The sequence below is a fragment of the Trichosurus vulpecula genome, chromosome 5, assembly GCF_011100635.1.
Source record: "Trichosurus vulpecula isolate mTriVul1 chromosome 5, mTriVul1.pri, whole genome shotgun sequence".
Lineage (NCBI taxonomy): Eukaryota > Metazoa > Chordata > Mammalia > Diprotodontia > Phalangeridae > Trichosurus > Trichosurus vulpecula.
In genome coordinates, this window is record NC_050577.1 from 276,208,954 (window position 1) to 276,228,294 (window position 19,341).

General features: G+C 46.7%; 1 protein-coding gene across 1 annotated transcript in view; it reads right to left on the reverse strand.

Moving 5' to 3' along the window:
- KCNH3 (potassium voltage-gated channel subfamily H member 3) overlaps window positions 1-14,592 on the reverse strand; it is a 34,868-nt gene extending 20,276 nt beyond the window's left edge. Inside the window, exons 1-7 of the mRNA XM_036761117.1 lie at window positions 14,517-14,592; window positions 10,663-10,896; window positions 9,618-9,752; window positions 6,719-6,852; window positions 6,127-6,370; window positions 5,629-5,786; window positions 5,293-5,500 (exon numbers count right to left, since the gene is read on the reverse strand). Of these exons, the coding sequence (XP_036617012.1) occupies window positions 5,293-5,500; window positions 5,629-5,786; window positions 6,127-6,370; window positions 6,719-6,852; window positions 9,618-9,752; window positions 10,663-10,896; window positions 14,517-14,592 (1,189 nt within the window). The remainder of the gene's footprint in view (window positions 1-5,292; window positions 5,501-5,628; window positions 5,787-6,126; window positions 6,371-6,718; window positions 6,853-9,617; window positions 9,753-10,662; window positions 10,897-14,516) is intronic.
- Between the last annotated feature and the right edge of the window lie 4,749 nt (window positions 14,593-19,341).

Consider the following 19,341-nt stretch of genomic DNA (forward strand, 5'->3'; position numbering starts at 1 on the left):
ATAGGTAAGGCAGACAAGATACAGAATCAAATGAATGTGGTAGCATAGTATTAGATAAACCCAAAGGTCCTAGTTATTAGGGTAAGGATTCACAATTCAATAAAAACTGCTATCTGGCAGAAATTAGGTTAAGACCAACTTTCACACTGTATATCAAAGTAAGTTCCAAAAGGACACATGACTGATAAAAGATCGCATCATAAACAAAGAAACAATGGAAAAATTGCCTCTCAAAATTATGGATAGGGGAAGAGATATAGAGAGAAGATGATAAAATGGACAAATTTGATTACATAAAATTAAAAAAGCTTCTGCACAAATAAAATCAATGCCATTCAAATTAGAAGAGAAAGTTAACTAGGAAAAAAAGTCTGAAAAAAATTTTTAATGAGTCTTTGCCCTATTAGAGCATCCAAGAAGGAGTATCCTGGATGAGTACCCACAGTGAAATAAACAATGAAGGATTTAGGGAAGTATGGTAAGATGTGGGGTGAAGTCAGAAGAACCAGAAAAAAAGATATACAATGTAAACAGAAGGAAGAAAATAACAAAATAACCAACAACTACTACTACAACCACAAAACCAGAATGTGGTGTAATTATAATGACCAGGCTTGGCTCCAGAAAGGAGGTAAGGAAACCTACCTCTCTCCCTTTCTTTCTCTTTCTTTTAAAATCTTCAATACAAAGGGTGGCTTGCTGGGCAGGGAAGGGGAAGGCATATTCAGAAACTAATGTAATAGGACAACAAAACGCATCTATAAAAATTCAAATAATAATTTAAAAAACCAACCCAAGGCTGTTGGACTAGATTTAGGTACTTTTTGTCTCTCTCTGTGATTCCAGATCTCATGCTTAGTACAAAGCAAAACTAGGATTTGAATCCAGGTCTTTTGACTTTAGATTCAATTTTTTTTTCCCCACTGTACCACTTTGCATACCTCATAGACCCAGAGATGATAAAATATATATTGCATAGTTCCAGAAAACAGAGGACCAGTGGGTGGAACTTCCACTAAATATTCATTTAATGTATTTAATGTAAGAACTTTATGATTTAAATTTAAATTTAAGCAGCATCTAGGTGGCACAGTGAATAGAATGTTGGAGTTGGAGTCAGGGAGATCAGTTCAAATCCTACATTAGACACTTACTAGCTCTGGGACCCTGGGAAAGTCACTTAACCTCAGCTGTGGAATAGAAGTGATAATAGCACTACCTCCCAAGATTGATGTGAAACTCAAATGTTAGCATATGTAAAATGCTTTTCAAGCCTTAAAATGCTATATAAACATTAGCTGCTATACAAAATTGAAGAGCTTTTTACAAAAAAAATTAATACAGTTCAATAAGGGAAGCAGTTGAATGAGAAAAGAAATCTTTGTATCAAATATCTCACATAAGGATCCGAGCTGGGGCAGGGAGCAGGGGGCAAGGGAGGTGGCTGCATAGGCTTTGAGGAATGGGGTCTGACATACTGTTGGGGCCAATCCTGTACCCTAGAAGTTACTTTGGGCAGAGCCGAAAGCTGATGAAAAATGAATTCCCTAATGTGGCAGGAGTCTTAAACAGCTGTGAGGATCAGCCCCAGGGATAAAACCACTGTCAAAGGGGAAGAAATCAGACAATTAGAGACAGTGGAATGTAAGAGGGGTAAAGTCAAAAATCACCAAATGTATTTCTCTCACAAGAAAGAAAATGCAATTAAAAACCTAGAGCACAAGCAGATACATCAACAGCAAAGATACCAAAATCACAAGAGGAGAAGAGTAACAACGCTTCTAAAGGATTTCAACCATATTTAAATAAATATTGCAAGATAAAGGAAAATCAATCAACACCAAGGAAACACAGAACCCTAAGAGTTCCCAAGAGAACACGAAAACGCAGCAACATGTTTCAGAATGTTCCTGAGACAGATCAGAACCATGAGATTAGAATTTAGAGAAGAACAAATGGCAGGATCCATAATCTGCCTGACAGAAAAAATTGGTGGAATCCATGGTGGCAAGTGTCTCACAAGAAGGAAAAGAGAGAACAACAGATATACTAATGACAAGCAGAACATTCCAGATAACCTCGTTTTCCTTTTATGGACAGGATTATTAGGCTAGATTTGGGAAATGTTATAGATAGATATGGCTTAGATAAGAGGTTCTTAACCTGGGACTCATAAACTTAAAAAAACAACAGATAGATGTAGATATGCATATATATATACATATATATATAGATAACCATTTCAATATAACTGGTTTTGTTTGTAGCCCTATGAATTTTATTTAATGCATTTAAAAACCTTTTTGCAAGATGGGGTTCATAGACTTCCTTAAGGCTGCCTAAGGGGTCCAGGACAAACTCAAAGGTTAAGAACTCCTGACCTAGATCCCAGCAAAGCATTTGACAGTCTCTTATTCTTTCCTTGTGGAAAAGATGGAGCAGTGTAGGATTAGATGATGACCATGGTTAGGTGGATTCAAACCTGCTTGAATGCCAAGACCGAAGAATGAAAATGGTTTGATGCCAACTTGGAAGGTATCTAGTAGAAGGTCCAAAGGCTCTGCCCTTGGTTCTGGGTGGCATAACATTTCAATTCCTTATTCATACTTCTCAGATTTGCCAGTGACACAAAGGTAGGAGGGAGAGCTAATACTCTGGATGACAGAATCAAGACCCCACAAAAATCAGATGAAATAGAACATGTAAGCTGAATCTAGTTAGATGGTATTTAATGGGGATAAATGCAAAAAGACTTGCACACTGGTTCAAAACATCTAATTAACACGTAAAATATTGTGTGTGGGGGGAAGACATCACTAGAAAGCAGCTCATGTGAAAAGGACGTGGGGGTTTTAGTGGGTTGCAAGTTCAATATTTGTCCAAAATGTGACGTGGCAGCCAAAAATCTCAGGCAGCACTAAAGAGAGGCAGGGGCAGCTATCCAGGTGATGCAGGGAACGGAGCTCTGACCCCGCCTTTTGTTGTAACAAGTGGCAGATTTCTACTCTACTCAATCCTGTAACGGAGGAAGAGAAGGTGTAAGAAGTCAGGACCACTATTCTTCCCAGGAGGACCACCCTCTGCCTGGGGCTGGCTCAAGGTCAGAGAATCCCAAAGTGATAAAAACTCTGCCTAGAATATCCACTCCATTCCACTCCCACACCCACCCTCCAGTGGGGAGTTCAAATCCTGCCTCAGACACATGACACACTTACTAGCTGGGTGACCTTGGGCAAGTCATTTAACCTCTGTCATCTGCTTCAGTTTCCAAAATTTATAAAATCGGAATGATGACAGCATCTAATTCACAGGGCTGTTGTATAGATCAAACATTCGTTAAGTGCCTGGCACATAGTATGTGCTTGCTTCTTTCTTTCCTTCGTAGCGTCTGAAACAAAGCATCATTAATCCTGATGCCCCAGTTAGATGATATCTGGAGTGTGATGTTCTGTTCTGGACATCTGAATACTGATAACCTGGAAAGCTTTCAAAGAAGGGTGACCAGGATGTCGAAGAGCTTCCAGAGCATTCCACAAAAGGATAAACAGAAGAGACTGGGAATATGTAGCCTGAAGGACATGATAGCAAGCTTCAAATATTTAAAGGGCTCTCTTGGGAAAGAAAGATTCTATCTGTTCTCTCTGGCCTTTGAGGGAAGCACTAGGAGTAATGGATGAAAAAGTTGTGGAGGAAAAGATTTAGGCTTGATGTAAGAAAAAAACCTGTCCCACATCAAAACGGTCCTTTGCGCCTTCCCCCTCCCAGAGAGCCATTCCTTGTTACAAGGACGTTTATTTAAATAAACGTTTATTTCTTTTTTTTTCCTTTTCTTTTATGCAGGGCGGGGTGCGGGGAAGGCAGGGCAATTGGCATTAAGTGACTTGCCCAAGGCCACACAGGTAGTAAATGTGTCAAGTGTCTGAGGCTGGATTTGAACTCAGGTCCTCCTGACTCCAGGGCCGGTGCTCTACTCACTGCGCCACCTAGCTGCCCCATACAACGTTTATTTCTAAAGGAATGTAAAAAGAGGAACAAGGAGATAGAGTACAGGGCCTGGAGGCAGGAAGATCTGAGTTCAAATCTGGCCTGAGATGCTTACTAGCTATGTGACCCTGGGCAAGTCACTTCACCCTGTTTGCCTCAGTTTCCTCATCTGTAAAATGAGCTGGAGAAGGAAATGTCAAGCCACTCCAGCGTCTTTGCTGAGGAAAGCCTAAATGGGGTCATGAAGAGTCAGACACACCTGGAAACAACCGAATGACATCAATGTATTAAAAACAAAACAAAATGGACGTTACATGGAGTGTTCCACATCTGCGGCCCCCACCTCCTGTAACAGCTTCTTAGCATCTCTCCAGGGTTCTAGCCCCTCCACACTCAATTCATTCTGAATAAGGTCATCGGATTAATCTTCCTAATGCACAACTGAGCTCACAGAAACCCTCTCCCAGCATCTCATTGCCCCGCTTGGCTCCAAACTGGCTCTCTCCAGACTTCTCTCTCTAACACTACTGTCCCTAACACCCTGTTCTCCAGACACACTGGACACTGTGCTTTCCCTGCCTCGGTTTCATGCTACTCCCTAGGCCTGGAACGCCCTCCCCTAATTAGCTTTACCTTTTGACATCCTACCCGTCGTTCAAGGTCCAAATAAAATAGTAAATTCCCTATGAACTTTTCTCTTGTTCCCCAATAAGAAGTGACTTCTCTCTCATTTGATTTCATGGTACTTTATTCTCCCCAAATGTCCTGTTTGTAAATGATCTTTTGTATGTTGTATTCTGCGCCCCCCCCCCAAGACTGTGGGCTCCTGAAGAGCAAGGCTTGTTTTTTTGGGGTTTTTTTTTGCCTTTCTTTGCATCCCCAGCACTTAGCACAGTTGTTGGCACATAGTAGGCACTTAGTATGACTAACCAATCTACTCTTAAGCACTCGATGTATTGCAATTAGCATCATATTTATTTCTTTTAGTATCACTATATGATAAGGCAGCCACCATATCTCACTTATGTTTATATCTCTTTCCATGCACACAGTGGGTTTGGGTTTTTTTAAAAGGAATATAAAAAGAGGAATGAATGAATGTTTGACACTCCCCCCATATAATACCCAGATATGTTACAGACACACCCCTAGGTGTGGTATCTGGGTGCACTCTTCAGGATCCCTTCGCCTATATTGTAATTACTTTCACGGACCCCCCACAAACACACACTTACATGCCTACATCATGCCTTTGCAAGAAGCTATTTTCAGTGCTCCCCCCCGACCCCGCCACCGTGCCCTCCGTACCAATTTCAGGGAGCTCAGACTCGCTGCTCTCAATCTCCTGCTGCCCGATGTAGAACCAGATGCAGGCCACCCAGTGGGCAAGCAGGGCAAAGACAGCCATGAGCAGCGTCAGCACCACGGCACTGTACTGAGAGTATCGGTCCAGCCTTGGAAGCAGCCGGAGCAGTCGTAATAGCCTCACCGTCTTCAGCAGGTGAGCCCCAAAGTACTAGAGGAGGGGAGAGGGAGGTCACTTCACCACCGGCTCGCACCCAGTTCATGCTGGCTGCTCCCCAGCAGCCAAAGCTCTACTCCCCACCCAGGCTTCCCTTTCCACCAGGCACTGAGCCTACTGACCACATTGACTTCAAAGGCGTGCAGCAGGTCAAAGGGCAGGGCAGCGATGACATCCAGTAGGAACCAGGTGGTGACATAGTGGAGGCAGATGGAACGTGGGGCAAATACAACCTGTCCTGATTTGGACACGAACGTGGTGCGGAAATTCAGCACAATGTCTGCAGGGAACCCGGGAGGACAGGAGTGTCAACATGGTGGCAGAGAGAGACAAGGCCCTGCTTACAGAGGGAGGGATGCATGGGAAGGGGATACTGTAGCATCTGAGAGGTGCCAGGGCTGGGCCACTTTCTCCACATGGAGCTCATGGGGTGAGTATTGAAGCTGAGCTAGAGAAAGAGTCTGGACCACACCTTAGGAGGACAGGGGGAAGACAGATCACTGGCGTGGACCCTCTGACAGGGGCAGGGACCCTGGGTCCTAGCTGCTGAGGGCCAGGGCCACATTGGGGTGGGAGGGGACACCTGGAGCCTGAAATCTTAAAGAGTGACGTTGCTATACCAAGGATGAAGAGGACCTCGACGGCTAGGTCGCAGACACTGGGTGGGCCTCGTGCCTCATTGGGCTCCCGGGCAGCGCTGACACACACACTGTAGGGGACGGTGACAGCTACATAGAGTGTGGCAAGCAAGATGAACCCATCCCAGGTGGCCCGTAGTGCCCCACAATGTAGCAGGATAAAAGGTGATTTCCGGATGGCAGCTACTTTATACTCAGGCAGGTTTGGTTTCTCCCCAAATACACCCTAGTATGGAGAGAAGGATTAGGGGAATACACACATTCTCTTCCCACACCCAGTGCCCCAGTCCCACCAGGCTGGGATTCTTCTAGGGCATAGTGCTCAGGAGACTTGGCCATGAACTCTTTACATTTTTCCTGTGTATGTCGGGGAGAGAGTGGCCTGAGCCCTTAGGATCTAGTCTTGCTTGGGGGATGGGGAATTGTGGCTAGTGATGAGAGTCCTACCCTGCCTTCCATCATTCCATTGGTCTCTCTGGATATTTGAATATTCCTGCTTCTCCCCTTCTCCCTTTCCACCACCCTCCTAGCCCAGCCCAGCCCAGCCCAGCCCAGCCTAGGCCCCATTTCCAACCTTGTTGAGTTTATGCTTGCTTTTTGGCTGCTTCTGCAGGTGCCCAGACAGGTGATAGAGCACAGCCCGGCTCCGACGCCTATTGGCATTGAAGCCCTTGGACCCTGCCCGGCCGTACCTACGCCGCCCACCACCTGTGAGAAAGGGGCCCTTGAGGATGATGAGGCAAACAGGAAAACAAACAGACAGACAAACAACTAACCCACAATATTGCCTTGTGTGTATAGAGTCAGAATACCTTTCTTTTGGTTTGAGTTGAATAATTTATTCCCTTGAGGGAATTATCAATTAATTAATTAATATTTATTCAAGAGCATCCTCCCTCAATAAGTGGAGCATCTCTCCTTCCGCATTATAGGCTGGTTCCCTCAGAAAACTCGTGGGCCACTTTTCTCCTCTTCCTTGCCCTCTACCCCAGAAGAGAGAAACGATGGTCTATTAGAAACAAGCACATTAGAGCCACTGGAAGGGACAGACACAACAGGATATAGCACGGAACAACTCTAGGATATAATATATAGACACTATAGGATATAATATAGAGATGCTATAGGATATCGTATATAGCAACCTGGAGGGCAGATCAAAGTAGTCACCAGTAATCAGAGATAGGTAGGGTAGCGGGAAGGGAAGGTGAGTGAAGAACCCAGGTGGAAAAAGGCCAAGCAACAGTAAGAGGCCTGGGTCTTTCTGCAAGCAGGCAAAGGTGACTGGGAAAAACCAGGCTCTTGGATGCCCCAGCTCCCAGGCCAAGGTTATGCTGAGATAAAAGGGAGAAAGAACATTAGATTTGGAATCAGGGGACCATCATTATTACTTGGACAACTCTCAACCTCCCTGGGTCTAGTTTATTTATCTATATAAAATTAGGGAGTTAGGAGATAAGGACTTCTAAGGGTCCTTTTCAGTTCTCAATCCTATAATAATAATGCCAATGAGAAGAGTATTTACAGAACACTTTGTGGTTAAAAATTACTTCCACATCCATTTACTTATTTTATCTTCATGAAAATCCTGTGAAGTAGGTTGAACAAGTATCATTACACGTGTCTTACAAAGAAATTGGGGCTAAGCTAGGATATCTAATTCCAAAGTCACACTGGTAGTAATTGAAAGAGTTTAAGCCCTTCTCTCTCTGACTGAATTTTATACTCTTTCCTATATATGAGGGTGCCTTGTTTGAAGCAGCCCTAAGGTCCCAATCTTGAGAGCTTTAGACAAGCAACCTGGATTAGTAGGCACTGGCCTTTTTGGGAAGGCGGAAAGCGTGCTGACCTAGGAGGCAGAAGACCTGGGTTGCAGTCCTGGTTCTGACTTTGTGTTTGATGGCTTTGTGACCACAAACAAATCACAAGCTCTAAGCCTTAATTTGCCCATCCGTGAAATGGAGATAGTAATGCTGCCTTACTTATCTCTGCATTTTGTAACCTTGAAGTCACTATACAAAATATGAGATACTGCAATTAGTACCATCATCATTATTACTACAATAGAAATGCAAACATAATAAGCTCATTAGCTTAAAGGCAGACGAATGGTGTAGTGGATAGAGGGTTGGACCTGAAATCGAAAAGATCTCAGTCCAAATCTGGCCTCAGACACTTACTAGCTATGTGACCCTAGGCAAGTCACTTAACCTATTTACCTCAGTTTCCTCATGTGTAAAATGGGGACAGTAGAATCTGCTTCCCAAGTTTATTTTGAGGATAAAATGAAATATTTGTCAGGTACTTTTCAGACCTTAAAGATCTCTATAAATTGTAGCTAATGATAATATTAATGTTTTTTTTTCTTCCAACGAGGAGTCAATCTATTTATTTTCCTAAAAAGCTGAGGGACCAAAAAAATGTTCCCCCCGCCCTTCCCTGAAGGGAGAGAGATGAAAGGAGAAGATAGAGAAGGTGTGTGTGTGTGTGTGTGTGTGTGTGTGTGTGTGTGTGTGTAAGAGACAGACAGACCGAGCCAGAGGGGGGGGGGGGAAGGAGGGAAAGGAGGAGAGTGAAGGAAAGAAAGAGAGAGGGAGAAGGGGTAAAGAGAGAAGAGGGAAAGAGAGGAAGAAGGGAGAGGGGAGGAAAAGAGGGATGGGGAAAGGAAGAAGAGGGGAGGGAGAGAGGGAAGGAGGGAAGGAAGAAGGGAAGGAAAGAGAGAGGGAGAAAGGGAAGGAAAGAAGGAGGGAAAGGGAAGAGTGGGGTAGGGAAGGGAGAGAGGGAGAGGGAAGAAGAAAGGGAGGGAGAGAGGAAAGGAGAGACAGAGAGAGAGAGAGAGAGAGAGAGAGAGAGAGAGAGAGAGAGAGAGAAAGAGAGACAGAGGCAGAGAGAGAGAGAGAGAGAGAGAGAGAGAGAGAGAGAGAGAGAGAGACAGTTTATGATTGAACAAAGGGGTATGGAGGCAGGGTTCTCCAGACAGTAAGGAGAAGGAGCTGGAGATGAATGTACCATAAGCTGCGCCAGCCAAGTCCACTCTGTGATTAAATTTTAGTTCCCTTTGGTTCATAAACCTGTATTCTACAGAGTTCCTATATTTACATGATCTTTTGGGTGTATTTATTGTTGTTGTCGCTCCTCATTTGCCTTTTGAAAAAAAATCAACCTGGTTTTGACTAAACTGAGAAGACAAAGGATTTCTCCAGGTTGAGTGTTGTGCTGAAGATAGCTAGGTGACTGAGGAGCCAGGGCTACCTGAAGGCACTGTTGTTCCCCCTTGGCATGGATGATCCCCTATCCCATCAGAATAATCGGGTCACTTTAGTCAAGCCAACCCTTCTGGAAGAATGCAATCTCCCTGAAGGCAGGGGCTTCTGCATCTTCACTTTCACTGGATCTCTCCCAGCACCAGTCACAATGTTTCGCTACTCATAGGAGGCCTATGACTGCTGAGCAGATCCATCATCCATCCTCACCTCCCTCCTTCCAGTTGTCTAGTCCCCCGCGGTTCTTGGAGTCACTGATGTCCTTGTGGGAGACCAGGAAGAGGGCCACCTCACCTTTCTCATTCTTGATGGGCACTACATCCAAGAGGCACCAGAAAGGGAGACCTAGGCAGAAAGACAGCTACCCTAGCTTCAAGACTCTGGCCCTGCTCCTAAAAAAAATCTGCCCTCCCCCTAGGAAAAACAGTTTCTCTGAGAGGAGAAGAGGGGAGGGAAGGAGAAGAGAGGGGGAATGATTCAGGCTGGAGAAGGAAAGGATACCAGTGACTTAGTCACTGCCTTTGTTTATATCATGAAGGGTTATCATATAAAGAAGAAAGATCACCCACTGTTTGTCTGAATTGAGGATTGGGCCAAAAAGAACAGGCTGGGGCTATAGTAGAAGTTTGTCACAGTGTATCTAAGACAGAGACAAACTCTCTGATGCTATGTGTATGTGGGGAGGGCATAGGTACACTCATATGTAAGAGAGAATTATGCATATCCTTGGATGTCTGTCTTAGACAGCAGAAACAACTTCTTATCAGTGTGAAGCTTAGCAATGAGGAAGGGGGTAGAAGAGTCTGAGCCCTCTCCCACCCAGGAGAAAACAGGAAGGTTCCCAGAATGGGCTAGAAGAGCAGATCAGATTATTCTGCCATGAAGCAGACATGATGGATCATGAGTAGGTCGAGTGGGAGAGAGAAACAAAGGCAGCAACAGGGTTGAAATAGGAGGTACGATATAAACAAAATGTAAAGGGGGAAAGAGCTTCTGTTTGTTGTTAATTAAAGCTAATAAATATTTTTTAGAGTGGAGGGATGGAAGGGGGAGGATGTGCTCAAAATGGAGAGGGAGGAGGGCATGGGGTACAGAGAATGCGGAAGCAGGCAAAAGGGATGGAAGAGGCATAGATGACAGGGAGAAGAAGGGATAGAAGGAGAAGTAGACAGAGGAAGAGTAGGAAAGGGTGGAATGAGCTGGAACTGGGAGCCTTTGGCTGGCAGGTAGGGGTCGGGGGTTATCCCTGGCTTACCACTCTTTCTGTATAGAATCAGCTCAGCTTTAAACTCCTTGTGCTCATCTAGGGCCTTTCGGATCTGCTGACGGACAAGGTCACTAGTGTCAGGACCATAGAGGAAGGAGCAGGCACAACCTCGCTGCATGACCTCAGCCCGAGAAAAGCCGGTGAGGTCGCAGAAGCCATCAGAGCAGTAAACCACAGGGAAGGATCCCCGAACCTGAGCATTGCCCAGCACGAAGTTACTGTCTGCAAGAGAAGTTACAGTCTGTCTGCAAGAAAGAGTTATGTGTATGGACTGGTGAGGAAGGGAAAGAGAGAGGCAGGGATATGGGTATGTATGTAGTGTGCTTAGGCAGGTTATTAACTGGCTTGATCTGAGAGGGGCTTCCCCTCTTAAGGATGAGAATTCCCCCAGTCCAATTTCCATCTCCAATCTATTTCTGTAGGTTGGCTTCAAGAAGCCCTAGGGAAGGGGAAGGGGGAGAAAAATCATGAAGGAGACACAAAGAGGACCCTGGAATCTGGATTCCCAACTCTAGAGTGAGGCGAAGGTTTTACTCCTTCCCCCTGGAGTTCCTCTTTCCCTTCCCCTTATTCCCCAGCTCCTGTCCCTACCAAGCTTTTTTCTCCAATACCCCAAGGTAGGACAGTTCTTCTCCTAGGGGTGTCAGATGACCAGAGAGTGGAGGACTCCATCCCTGTGAAGCTCTGGAACCTAATGAACCAGGGAGCATGAGTATTAAGTGAAAGATTATGCTTGCAATGTTCTTCTTCTTTAGATTCCAATTCTGTGTCTTGAGGTCAACAGTCTCTAGAAGTGAGTGTCTGTGTCACTCATGGTGTCTGCATACTACTAGACAATTCCACAATGTCTCTGTTGTTTAATGTCTTTGTGTTTTTTTTTCCTGGTGTGTGTCTGTTTGTCCTAGAGAGCATCTGTGTGTGTGTGTGTGTCTGTGTTTTTGTGTGTCCTTAAGTGTCTGTCCTGGTTTATGTGGTGTGAGTGTCTGTGTGTGTTAATGTGTGCCCTTTAATGTGAGATTCCTTCCCTCTAACCTATTCTTTCCCCTTGGGTATACATCCTGGATGATCTGGTGACCTCATCAGCTGACATAAGTTCCATAATCATCTCTAAGCAGATGACTCCCAGAGCTATGCATCTAACCCTTGTCTCGATCTCCTGAGCCCCAATCTCTCATCACCAATTCCTTATTGGACATTTTGAACCAGGCGTTCCACGGGCACCTCAAACTTAGTATATCCAAAATAGAACTCCTCCCTACCCCAACCCCAAACCTAGGGGAAGGTGGTGGCTGCCACCATTCTTCAAGTTAACCAGATTTACAAACCTGGTATCATTCTTGATCCTTACTATCACTCACCCCACATATCCGTTCAGTGGCCAAATTCTGTTCGCTGACATCTCTAGTATTTGTGTCTTTCTCTCCAGCATTTAGGTTGAGGTCCTTGTCATGTTTCACCTGTGGCTTCCTAATCAGTCTCTAGGCCTCAAGTTTCTCCCAACTCCAATCTATGCTCCACAAGTTGCCAAAGTAATTTCCCAAAGCATAGGTCTGACTATGTCATTTTCACATTCAATACATTCCCGTGGCTTCCTATTACTTCTGAGATCAAATATAAATTCCTCTGGCATTTTGAAGCCCCTCACAAACTGGCCCCAATTGACTTTTCCTGTCTTATTACCCATTACTTCTTTTCACATACAGTACAATCCATCCAAACTGGCCATCCTCACACATGGCATCTCATCTCAGAGTCTCTGCTCTGGTTATCACGCATGTCTGGGATGCCTAATTCCTAATTTTTTCCAAGACTGTCCCTAAGCAACATCTACAAAAAGTCTTTCTAGTTTTCTCTAGCTACTAGTGCCTACCCCACAAAATTAGCTTTAACTTTGTATATATATATATATATATATATACACAATATGTGCACACATATTTGCATATGTATATAGAGACACATAAATGTATACGTAAACACATACATGTATATGTCTATGTGCACACACATACACCTGTAGTCTCCTCTGGCTAAGGGGACAGCTCCCAAGTACTGTTTCCCTTGTCCATTGTCCCAGCAGCTAGATAGTACTTGGCGCATAAAAGACACTTAGTTTTTTGTTGGTTGATTTGTCCTGGTATATATCTCCCAGAAGGCCTAAGGGAGTGTGTGTGTCCTGTTTCAGGCTTATTAAATGAATCTTGGATAGTGTAGATGTGTGACTGTCTCTTTTATGTTCATCTTGGAAAATCTAGATGAGAGTGTAGGTGTACCGTGGTTAGCTACTTGCCCCTAATCCTTCCTTAGCTCCACTCATGACTGGTTAACCCACTTTGTAGATCTCCCAGGCTTCCTGCTTCCTCCCTATTCATTCTGTTCCACCTCTGGAGGCTGAGGTGGGAAAGTTCCCTGACTGACAGACCCCTGGGCCCTGGCTAGCAGGCCCCGGCCCTGAGATTTGAAGCAGAGTGGTCCCCTAGATGATGGCTGAAGATGTAGCTGGGGGTGGTGATGGTGTTGCTGAATCAGAGGGCTAGGCTGGTGCCAAACATATGGAGAGGCAGATGGTGGGAGCTCCGTCAGCTCCCAGCATCCTTCCTTCCCACCCCCACCCCCCCATCTATCCCTCACCAAGTGACTGGAGAGACCATCCTGGGGGAAATGATTTGGGAGGGAGTGGGACTAATGGAATGGGCAACGACTAAGTTGTGCACACACACACACCTGCTGGCCCAGGTGCAACTCTGATGACTTCCCCTGATTCCAGGGTATGGGTGCCTGAAGCAGTGCATAGGTGCCATGTATCTCAGACCAATGCTCTCCTCCAAAGCCCCAATTCCAGGCTCCTCAGCCATTCCTAGGGAAGTGTGGGCCCCCCAAACCCTGATATCACTTGACTTTTTTTTTCCTGTGGAGGTGGAGGTTACTATAGTTTTACTGCTTGGTCCCTCCAGTTGTCGCTTTAATATGGCTGGATTATTTGTCTTTTTGGTGGAGTATATGCAGGTGGGAAATGAAGCTCTGGCTGGTGAGGGGATGCTGTGCTCGGCTGGCCAGTTCCGTTTCCTCTTTCACATTCCCTCTCCAAACCTCCTTTTTCTGACCGTGAACCCTCAGCCCGATCATTTAGGATCGCCATCCCACCTAGGGTTTGGTGGAGTGAGGTGGACAGTGGGGGATGGGGGACTGCTCCAGGTCAGTTGCAAGGGTGTCTCCTCCCTTCCATTCATCCTTCCGTGGGGGAGGGTGAGAAAGGCGCTCTGAGGCATCGGGCCAGATAAGCAAACCTTCCCAAGCCCCAAACCATTCAACCAACCCCAACCAGGAGCACTCTGGTTACCTCTGCCCCTCTCCTCCCCCGACGCCAGAGGGTCTTGTCGTCCCCGTTCCCCTCTCCCTTGGCCCCCCGCCTTCCCAGGAAGAATTTGATTGGACGAGGGTCCATCTTCAAGAATTCTGCAAAGTGGGAATGGACCTGGAAGGGCCAAGAGATCTTAGGGCAAGGTCTGTGGGGTAGATTTCAAGCGGTTCGTAAACTTTAAAAGATATTTTTATATTCTTATTTCAATATAATTGGTTCTCTTTGTAAGGCTGTATTTTATTTTATGCCTTTTAAAAGCATTATTCTGAGAAGGGCCCATGGGCTTCACAAAAATGCCGAAGGGATCCATGACACAAAACAGATTAAGACCCCCTGCCTTAAGGGGAGGATCAGTAGCCCCCATGGGGATCTTTTTTGAGAAGGGAACTGGAGATTCTTTGTAAATCTAGGCTGGTGTGTGTGTGTGGGAATCTTCCACCGGGAGAGGGGTCCCGCCTGGAAAGGGGTCCGGTGAACTCACGCGTCCCGTCGAAGCGCGTGGCGATGGTGTCCAGAAAGGTGTTCTGCGGCGCCAGGAGCCCCCTCATAGCCGGCATCTTAGGCTGCCGCGGCCGCCCGCCCCATCCCTCCCGGGGCGCGGGGCGGGGGGGGCCTCAGCGCCAACGAGGGGCGGGGAAGTAGGGGGAGAGGGTGGGCAGTCCTTTGCTTCTCTGCCCTGCCGCGCCCTTCCCCGCCCCGCCAGTCCAGCGGGCGCCGGGCGCTGCCCCCGGCGCCGTCTCCCCGGGCGCGGGTCCTACGGCAGCTTTCTGGGGGCGCAGCCCAGCCACAGCTCCGGGGCCCCAGGGCAAGGGGGAGTCCGCTCCGTCGGGGTCAGAAGCATGTCTCTGAGCTTCTCCCGTGGTCCTAGGGTTCGGGTCCCGCTTCCCTCCTACTGGCTTGGGCTCCAGCCCCACTCCAGGTCCCTGCAGCTACCTCAGTCTGATGGAAAGATGCGGCTCCCAACCCGCCCCCCCCCCCAACTTGCCGCCTGCACCGGAGTAACCATGGAGACAGGGCACACCCTGCCAGGGCTGGCTCCTTAAAGGCACAGGCTGCCTGCAGAGGTACCAAGTCTGAGGATCCTCGGAGGGATGGGGACCTAGATTGGAGAAAGGGGGCGCGCAATGGAAGCAACAGTTCAGTACTCCTGGTGCCCATCCCACCCAGCACCTCGCGCGGCAATACACCAAGCAGAGATCGCCCAGTTGGTTCTGGCCTCTCCCACTGTTGGAGAAGCCTTTTATACAGTTTTTGTCCAAAGGTTCTCTTGCGAGAAGCAGGGAAACCCTGGGGATGGAAAGAAGGCTTAGCTGGAAGAAGGGAACTCTCGGGGTCGGAAGCTGCTCATTCGAGGCTGAAGTCTCCACTGAAAAGTAGAAACCTGGGCTGAAGTAATTGAAGGCTAATAGGGTTTGGAGTTGCGAAAGTTGAAAGAGGTCTGGTCTAGCAGAGCCCAAGATAGAGTTGGAGTAGGAAAGGAGGGTCTGGGTGGCGCCTCGAACCTGAGCTCGGAGACAAAATACCTGACTTCTAGTTTGGGCTCCCCAATTAGTCTTTATCTAGGAAATGAGCCGAACTATAGTCTGTAAAGGGAACAGGAGGGCAGAAAGACTGAAAAAGCAACTCCCGGAGGGGGTGGGGTGCTCTGGTTGCTTAAAGGGGGCCCCCGAGTGCTGAGACTTGGCTACTTAAGGGTGGAGAAACCCTTTAGAACAAGGGTCCTTGACCTATTTTGTGCCTTTTCGGCATTCCAGTGAAGTCTATGGACCCTTTCTCAGAATGTTTTTAAACTCATAAAATAAAATATTGGGTTGCAAAGGAAACCGACTATACTGAAATAGTTACCAAAATAGATTTTTCAAAAAGTTTGAGGACCCCAATTTAAGAAACTCTTGCCTCAGATTTATTGTGCGTCTTATCTCCGAACCCTGGAAGCGGGGGCGAGGTCAGATAGTGTATTTTGCCTCAGATAATTATCTTCTACCCCTGGACAGAAGAAGAGCCTTCGCAGCAACTACTGGGGTGGGGGAGGGGGCGGCTGGAGAAGGAGAGAAAGGAATATCCCTGCCTTCTAGAGTATGGATTATAGGGTTATAGAATTGTTACGAGCTGGAAGAGAATTCAGAAACACTCAGTTCAACCCGCTTGGAAACTCTTGAGATTAAGTGACTTGCCCAAGGTCGTGCCAAGAATAAACGGTAGAACAGTGTTTGAACTAGATTCTGACTCCAAATCCAGTGCTCTTTTTTAGGAAAATACGGAGTCACTTTTTCCCCCCAAAAGGGAGAAGACAGTGTGTGTGGGGGCGTGGGGAGGGGAAGAACAGCCTCTCCACCGGGAGCAAATCTGGCCTTCAGTTCCGGGAAATGAACAGAATGACCTCTGTCTAGTCCGGATCCCTGGAGGACAGTTGGATTGACCTTTGTCTAACCTCTAGGGAGAGCCCTAAAGTTTCGCTGGCTCCCAGTCGCCTCCCCACCTCTGGGTCCAGACTCTCTCAGGTCCTGTCTCTTCCATCCCCTCCCACAGACTCCTCTCCTTCTAGAGTCCTCTCGCCCCCCGCCCCGCATCTTTTTTCTCTCTCCCCCACCCCCCAGCTGCCAGTTCCCGACTCCTCCCCCCTCCCACTGTTTGCCACTGAGCGCAGCAGCCGCCTTCGCTGAGCTGAGCCGCTGGGGCCAAAACAGCAATTTGTCTCCAAGTGAAGCTGAGGCTACGCAAGGCACCTACCCCACACCCCCTCCCGCACTCTCCATCAGGCTCGGGGGCGGTGGGTGGAGGGGGATTGACAGATTAAACTAATAGACATGTACACACTAGACGTACTCTCCTACTTTCCCCCTTCTCCCGTTCCATAGGTGGACCAGATCAAAGCCGCAGACACCTGTATTTAAATGAGCTGGAGAGAGCTCATTTACATGACTGAAGGAGGTGGTTGGGGTTCGGCAGCGTAAAGTGAAAGTGAGATTACCCTTCTTCCTCTACTCCATCCCCCGCCCCCCAATTGAACTTGGGTGGAAGAAGGATCTGTGTCTATTCTTCTGCAGTAACCCGCACCATTTAGCTAAGCGCTTAATAAATGCTTCTTGACTAACTCCTAGAGCCGGGTGGACCTTGAGAGGTGGTAGTCCCCAGAGTAAGTCTCCTCTACCAGACATAACCTTTTTTTCAGAAGAGGGGAACTCCTCTTTAAAGAGCTTGCCAGATAGGACCTCCTATGTCTGGGTTGTTTAATGTCTAGTCACTGCGGGCCCTGGCCTTTTCAGATCCCAGGTGGCCAGTTTTAGTTGTCAGAAGTCTGCAGATGCTCAAAATGGCCCCGGTAACCCATCGTTTCTCCAGAGCTTTGTGCAGGCCTTATCTCTGGGATCTCTATCCAGCACCCGGCCTGCTTGTGGGAGGGAGTGTGTGTGTGGGGAGGGGGGGAGGGACGGGGATGAGGGACTTTTCAGACATGACCTGGCTCCATTTCTTATTACACCTCCACCTTTAGGGATTGATTTTTATTCCATCTGTATTAGGTTGTAAAAACCATCCTTCCCACTACCACCCAAAAGCGAATAGTGGGAGAAGAGAATGGGGAACCCCAACATAACCCTCAAGCTTGATCTTTCCATCTGGCTTGATTTAAAACCCTTGTTTGATGTATGATTATAAGGTCTCAGTCCAAAGTCCCCTTTTGAGCTTTCTCCTTTCTCCTACCAAGCCGAAGTATATGTTGATCCCACAGACTGTCTTAGCTTCTGCTAAGGAGGAAAGAAACACTGAGAGGGGTGGAATGAACTGCAGAGGTGACAGTGACCTCTGATCTTACTACAGACTGTCCTGTCTTGGACTAGGATTAGTCCTCCCTGTGAGGACTCCTTGAGAAAAGAGGATTTTTATTTTGGTAGGGGGAGCCTTTTTCAGAGAAGGACTGGAAGTCTTTGTCAACAAGAACAAACCCAGGAGGTTATATTCTGAAACTGCTGTGGGAGGCCCGTGGGAGTTTATCTACAAAAAGGAACAAGGAGGGAGGTTGGGAGGGGAAAAGCAAAGCAGAGAAAACCTCGAGACACAAAAGACCAAAAAAAAAAAAGGGAAAAAAGGCTTCCCAATCACAGAGCAAGCAGTCAGACAATGTGTAGGGGAAGAGATGAGAACAGGTGGCTGTCGAGGAACAGAGCTGGTGCTCCCCTCCTCGAATCCTAGACTCACCTCCTTTCTGCTCTGCTCTTATCCTCCCAGCCCAGAGTAGTCAGGCTACTGTGGGGAGGCAGTTCACATATCAGGACCCTGGCCAGGGATCCTTTGTTCTATGGCCAGGTCTGTATTTATAATGGCTGGCATCATTAGAATGTGATTCTCTGGGAGGAATACAGGAATTACATTCCTATTTCCAGAAAGAAATCTTTAAAAAGTTTTCAGGATTAGGAGCCTCCACTCCCCAACCCAGTCCACCAAGTTATCTATCTTTTTACACATATACTTTCTCCACATCTTAGCTGTAAGCCCCTTGAGGGAGGATTCCTCTCCTCTCCCCCTTTTAAATCTCCAACACCTAGCTCAAGAACTTGCACGTAGTTAGCTCACAGTAAATGCTTGTGGATGGTTAACATAAAGCTCTTGGTAGGATTCTGGTTTGACTTGACCGTAAGCAAATACTCGATACTGACTTGCACTCCATATGTTATCTTAAGGTCACCTAAATACATGACATCTGCATTTCCAATCATTATCTCCACAAAGTCTTACTCTGCATTAGCAGAGGAGAGCATAACAGATTCTCTCAAGTTGGAAAGGCTTTAAGTATGGGCCTGATGTTGGATTTATTGTCATTTATTGTCTGAGGACCAACCTACTCTCATTGCCAACTCATTACCAGGTTGATCACTTGGTAATACATTTTTCAGAGACAGTGACTTTCAAAGTCCATCTAGATAGCAGTTGTCATATGTACTGATGTAAGGAGGGCTGATGAAATGATATAGGTTCTTGGAGTATTAAAGCCCCACCTTTGTCTCAGCCCCTTTTGTCAAGTCACATCAGCAGACATTAAGCACCTACAGCGATAGGCTCTGTGCTAAGCACTGGGGATACAAAAAAAAAAAAAAAAGAGAGAGAGAGGCACAAAACCAGTTCCTACTCTTAAGGGGGAGGCTACATGAAAACAACCACTATGAACGTTTATACAGGATAAATTAGAGATAATCTCAGGGGGAAAGCACTGGTATTAAGGGGAATCATTGGGAATGGCTTCTTACAGACATGGGATTTTAGATGGGACTTGAAGGAAGCCAGGGAAGTGGGGGGAAGGCAGAGATGAA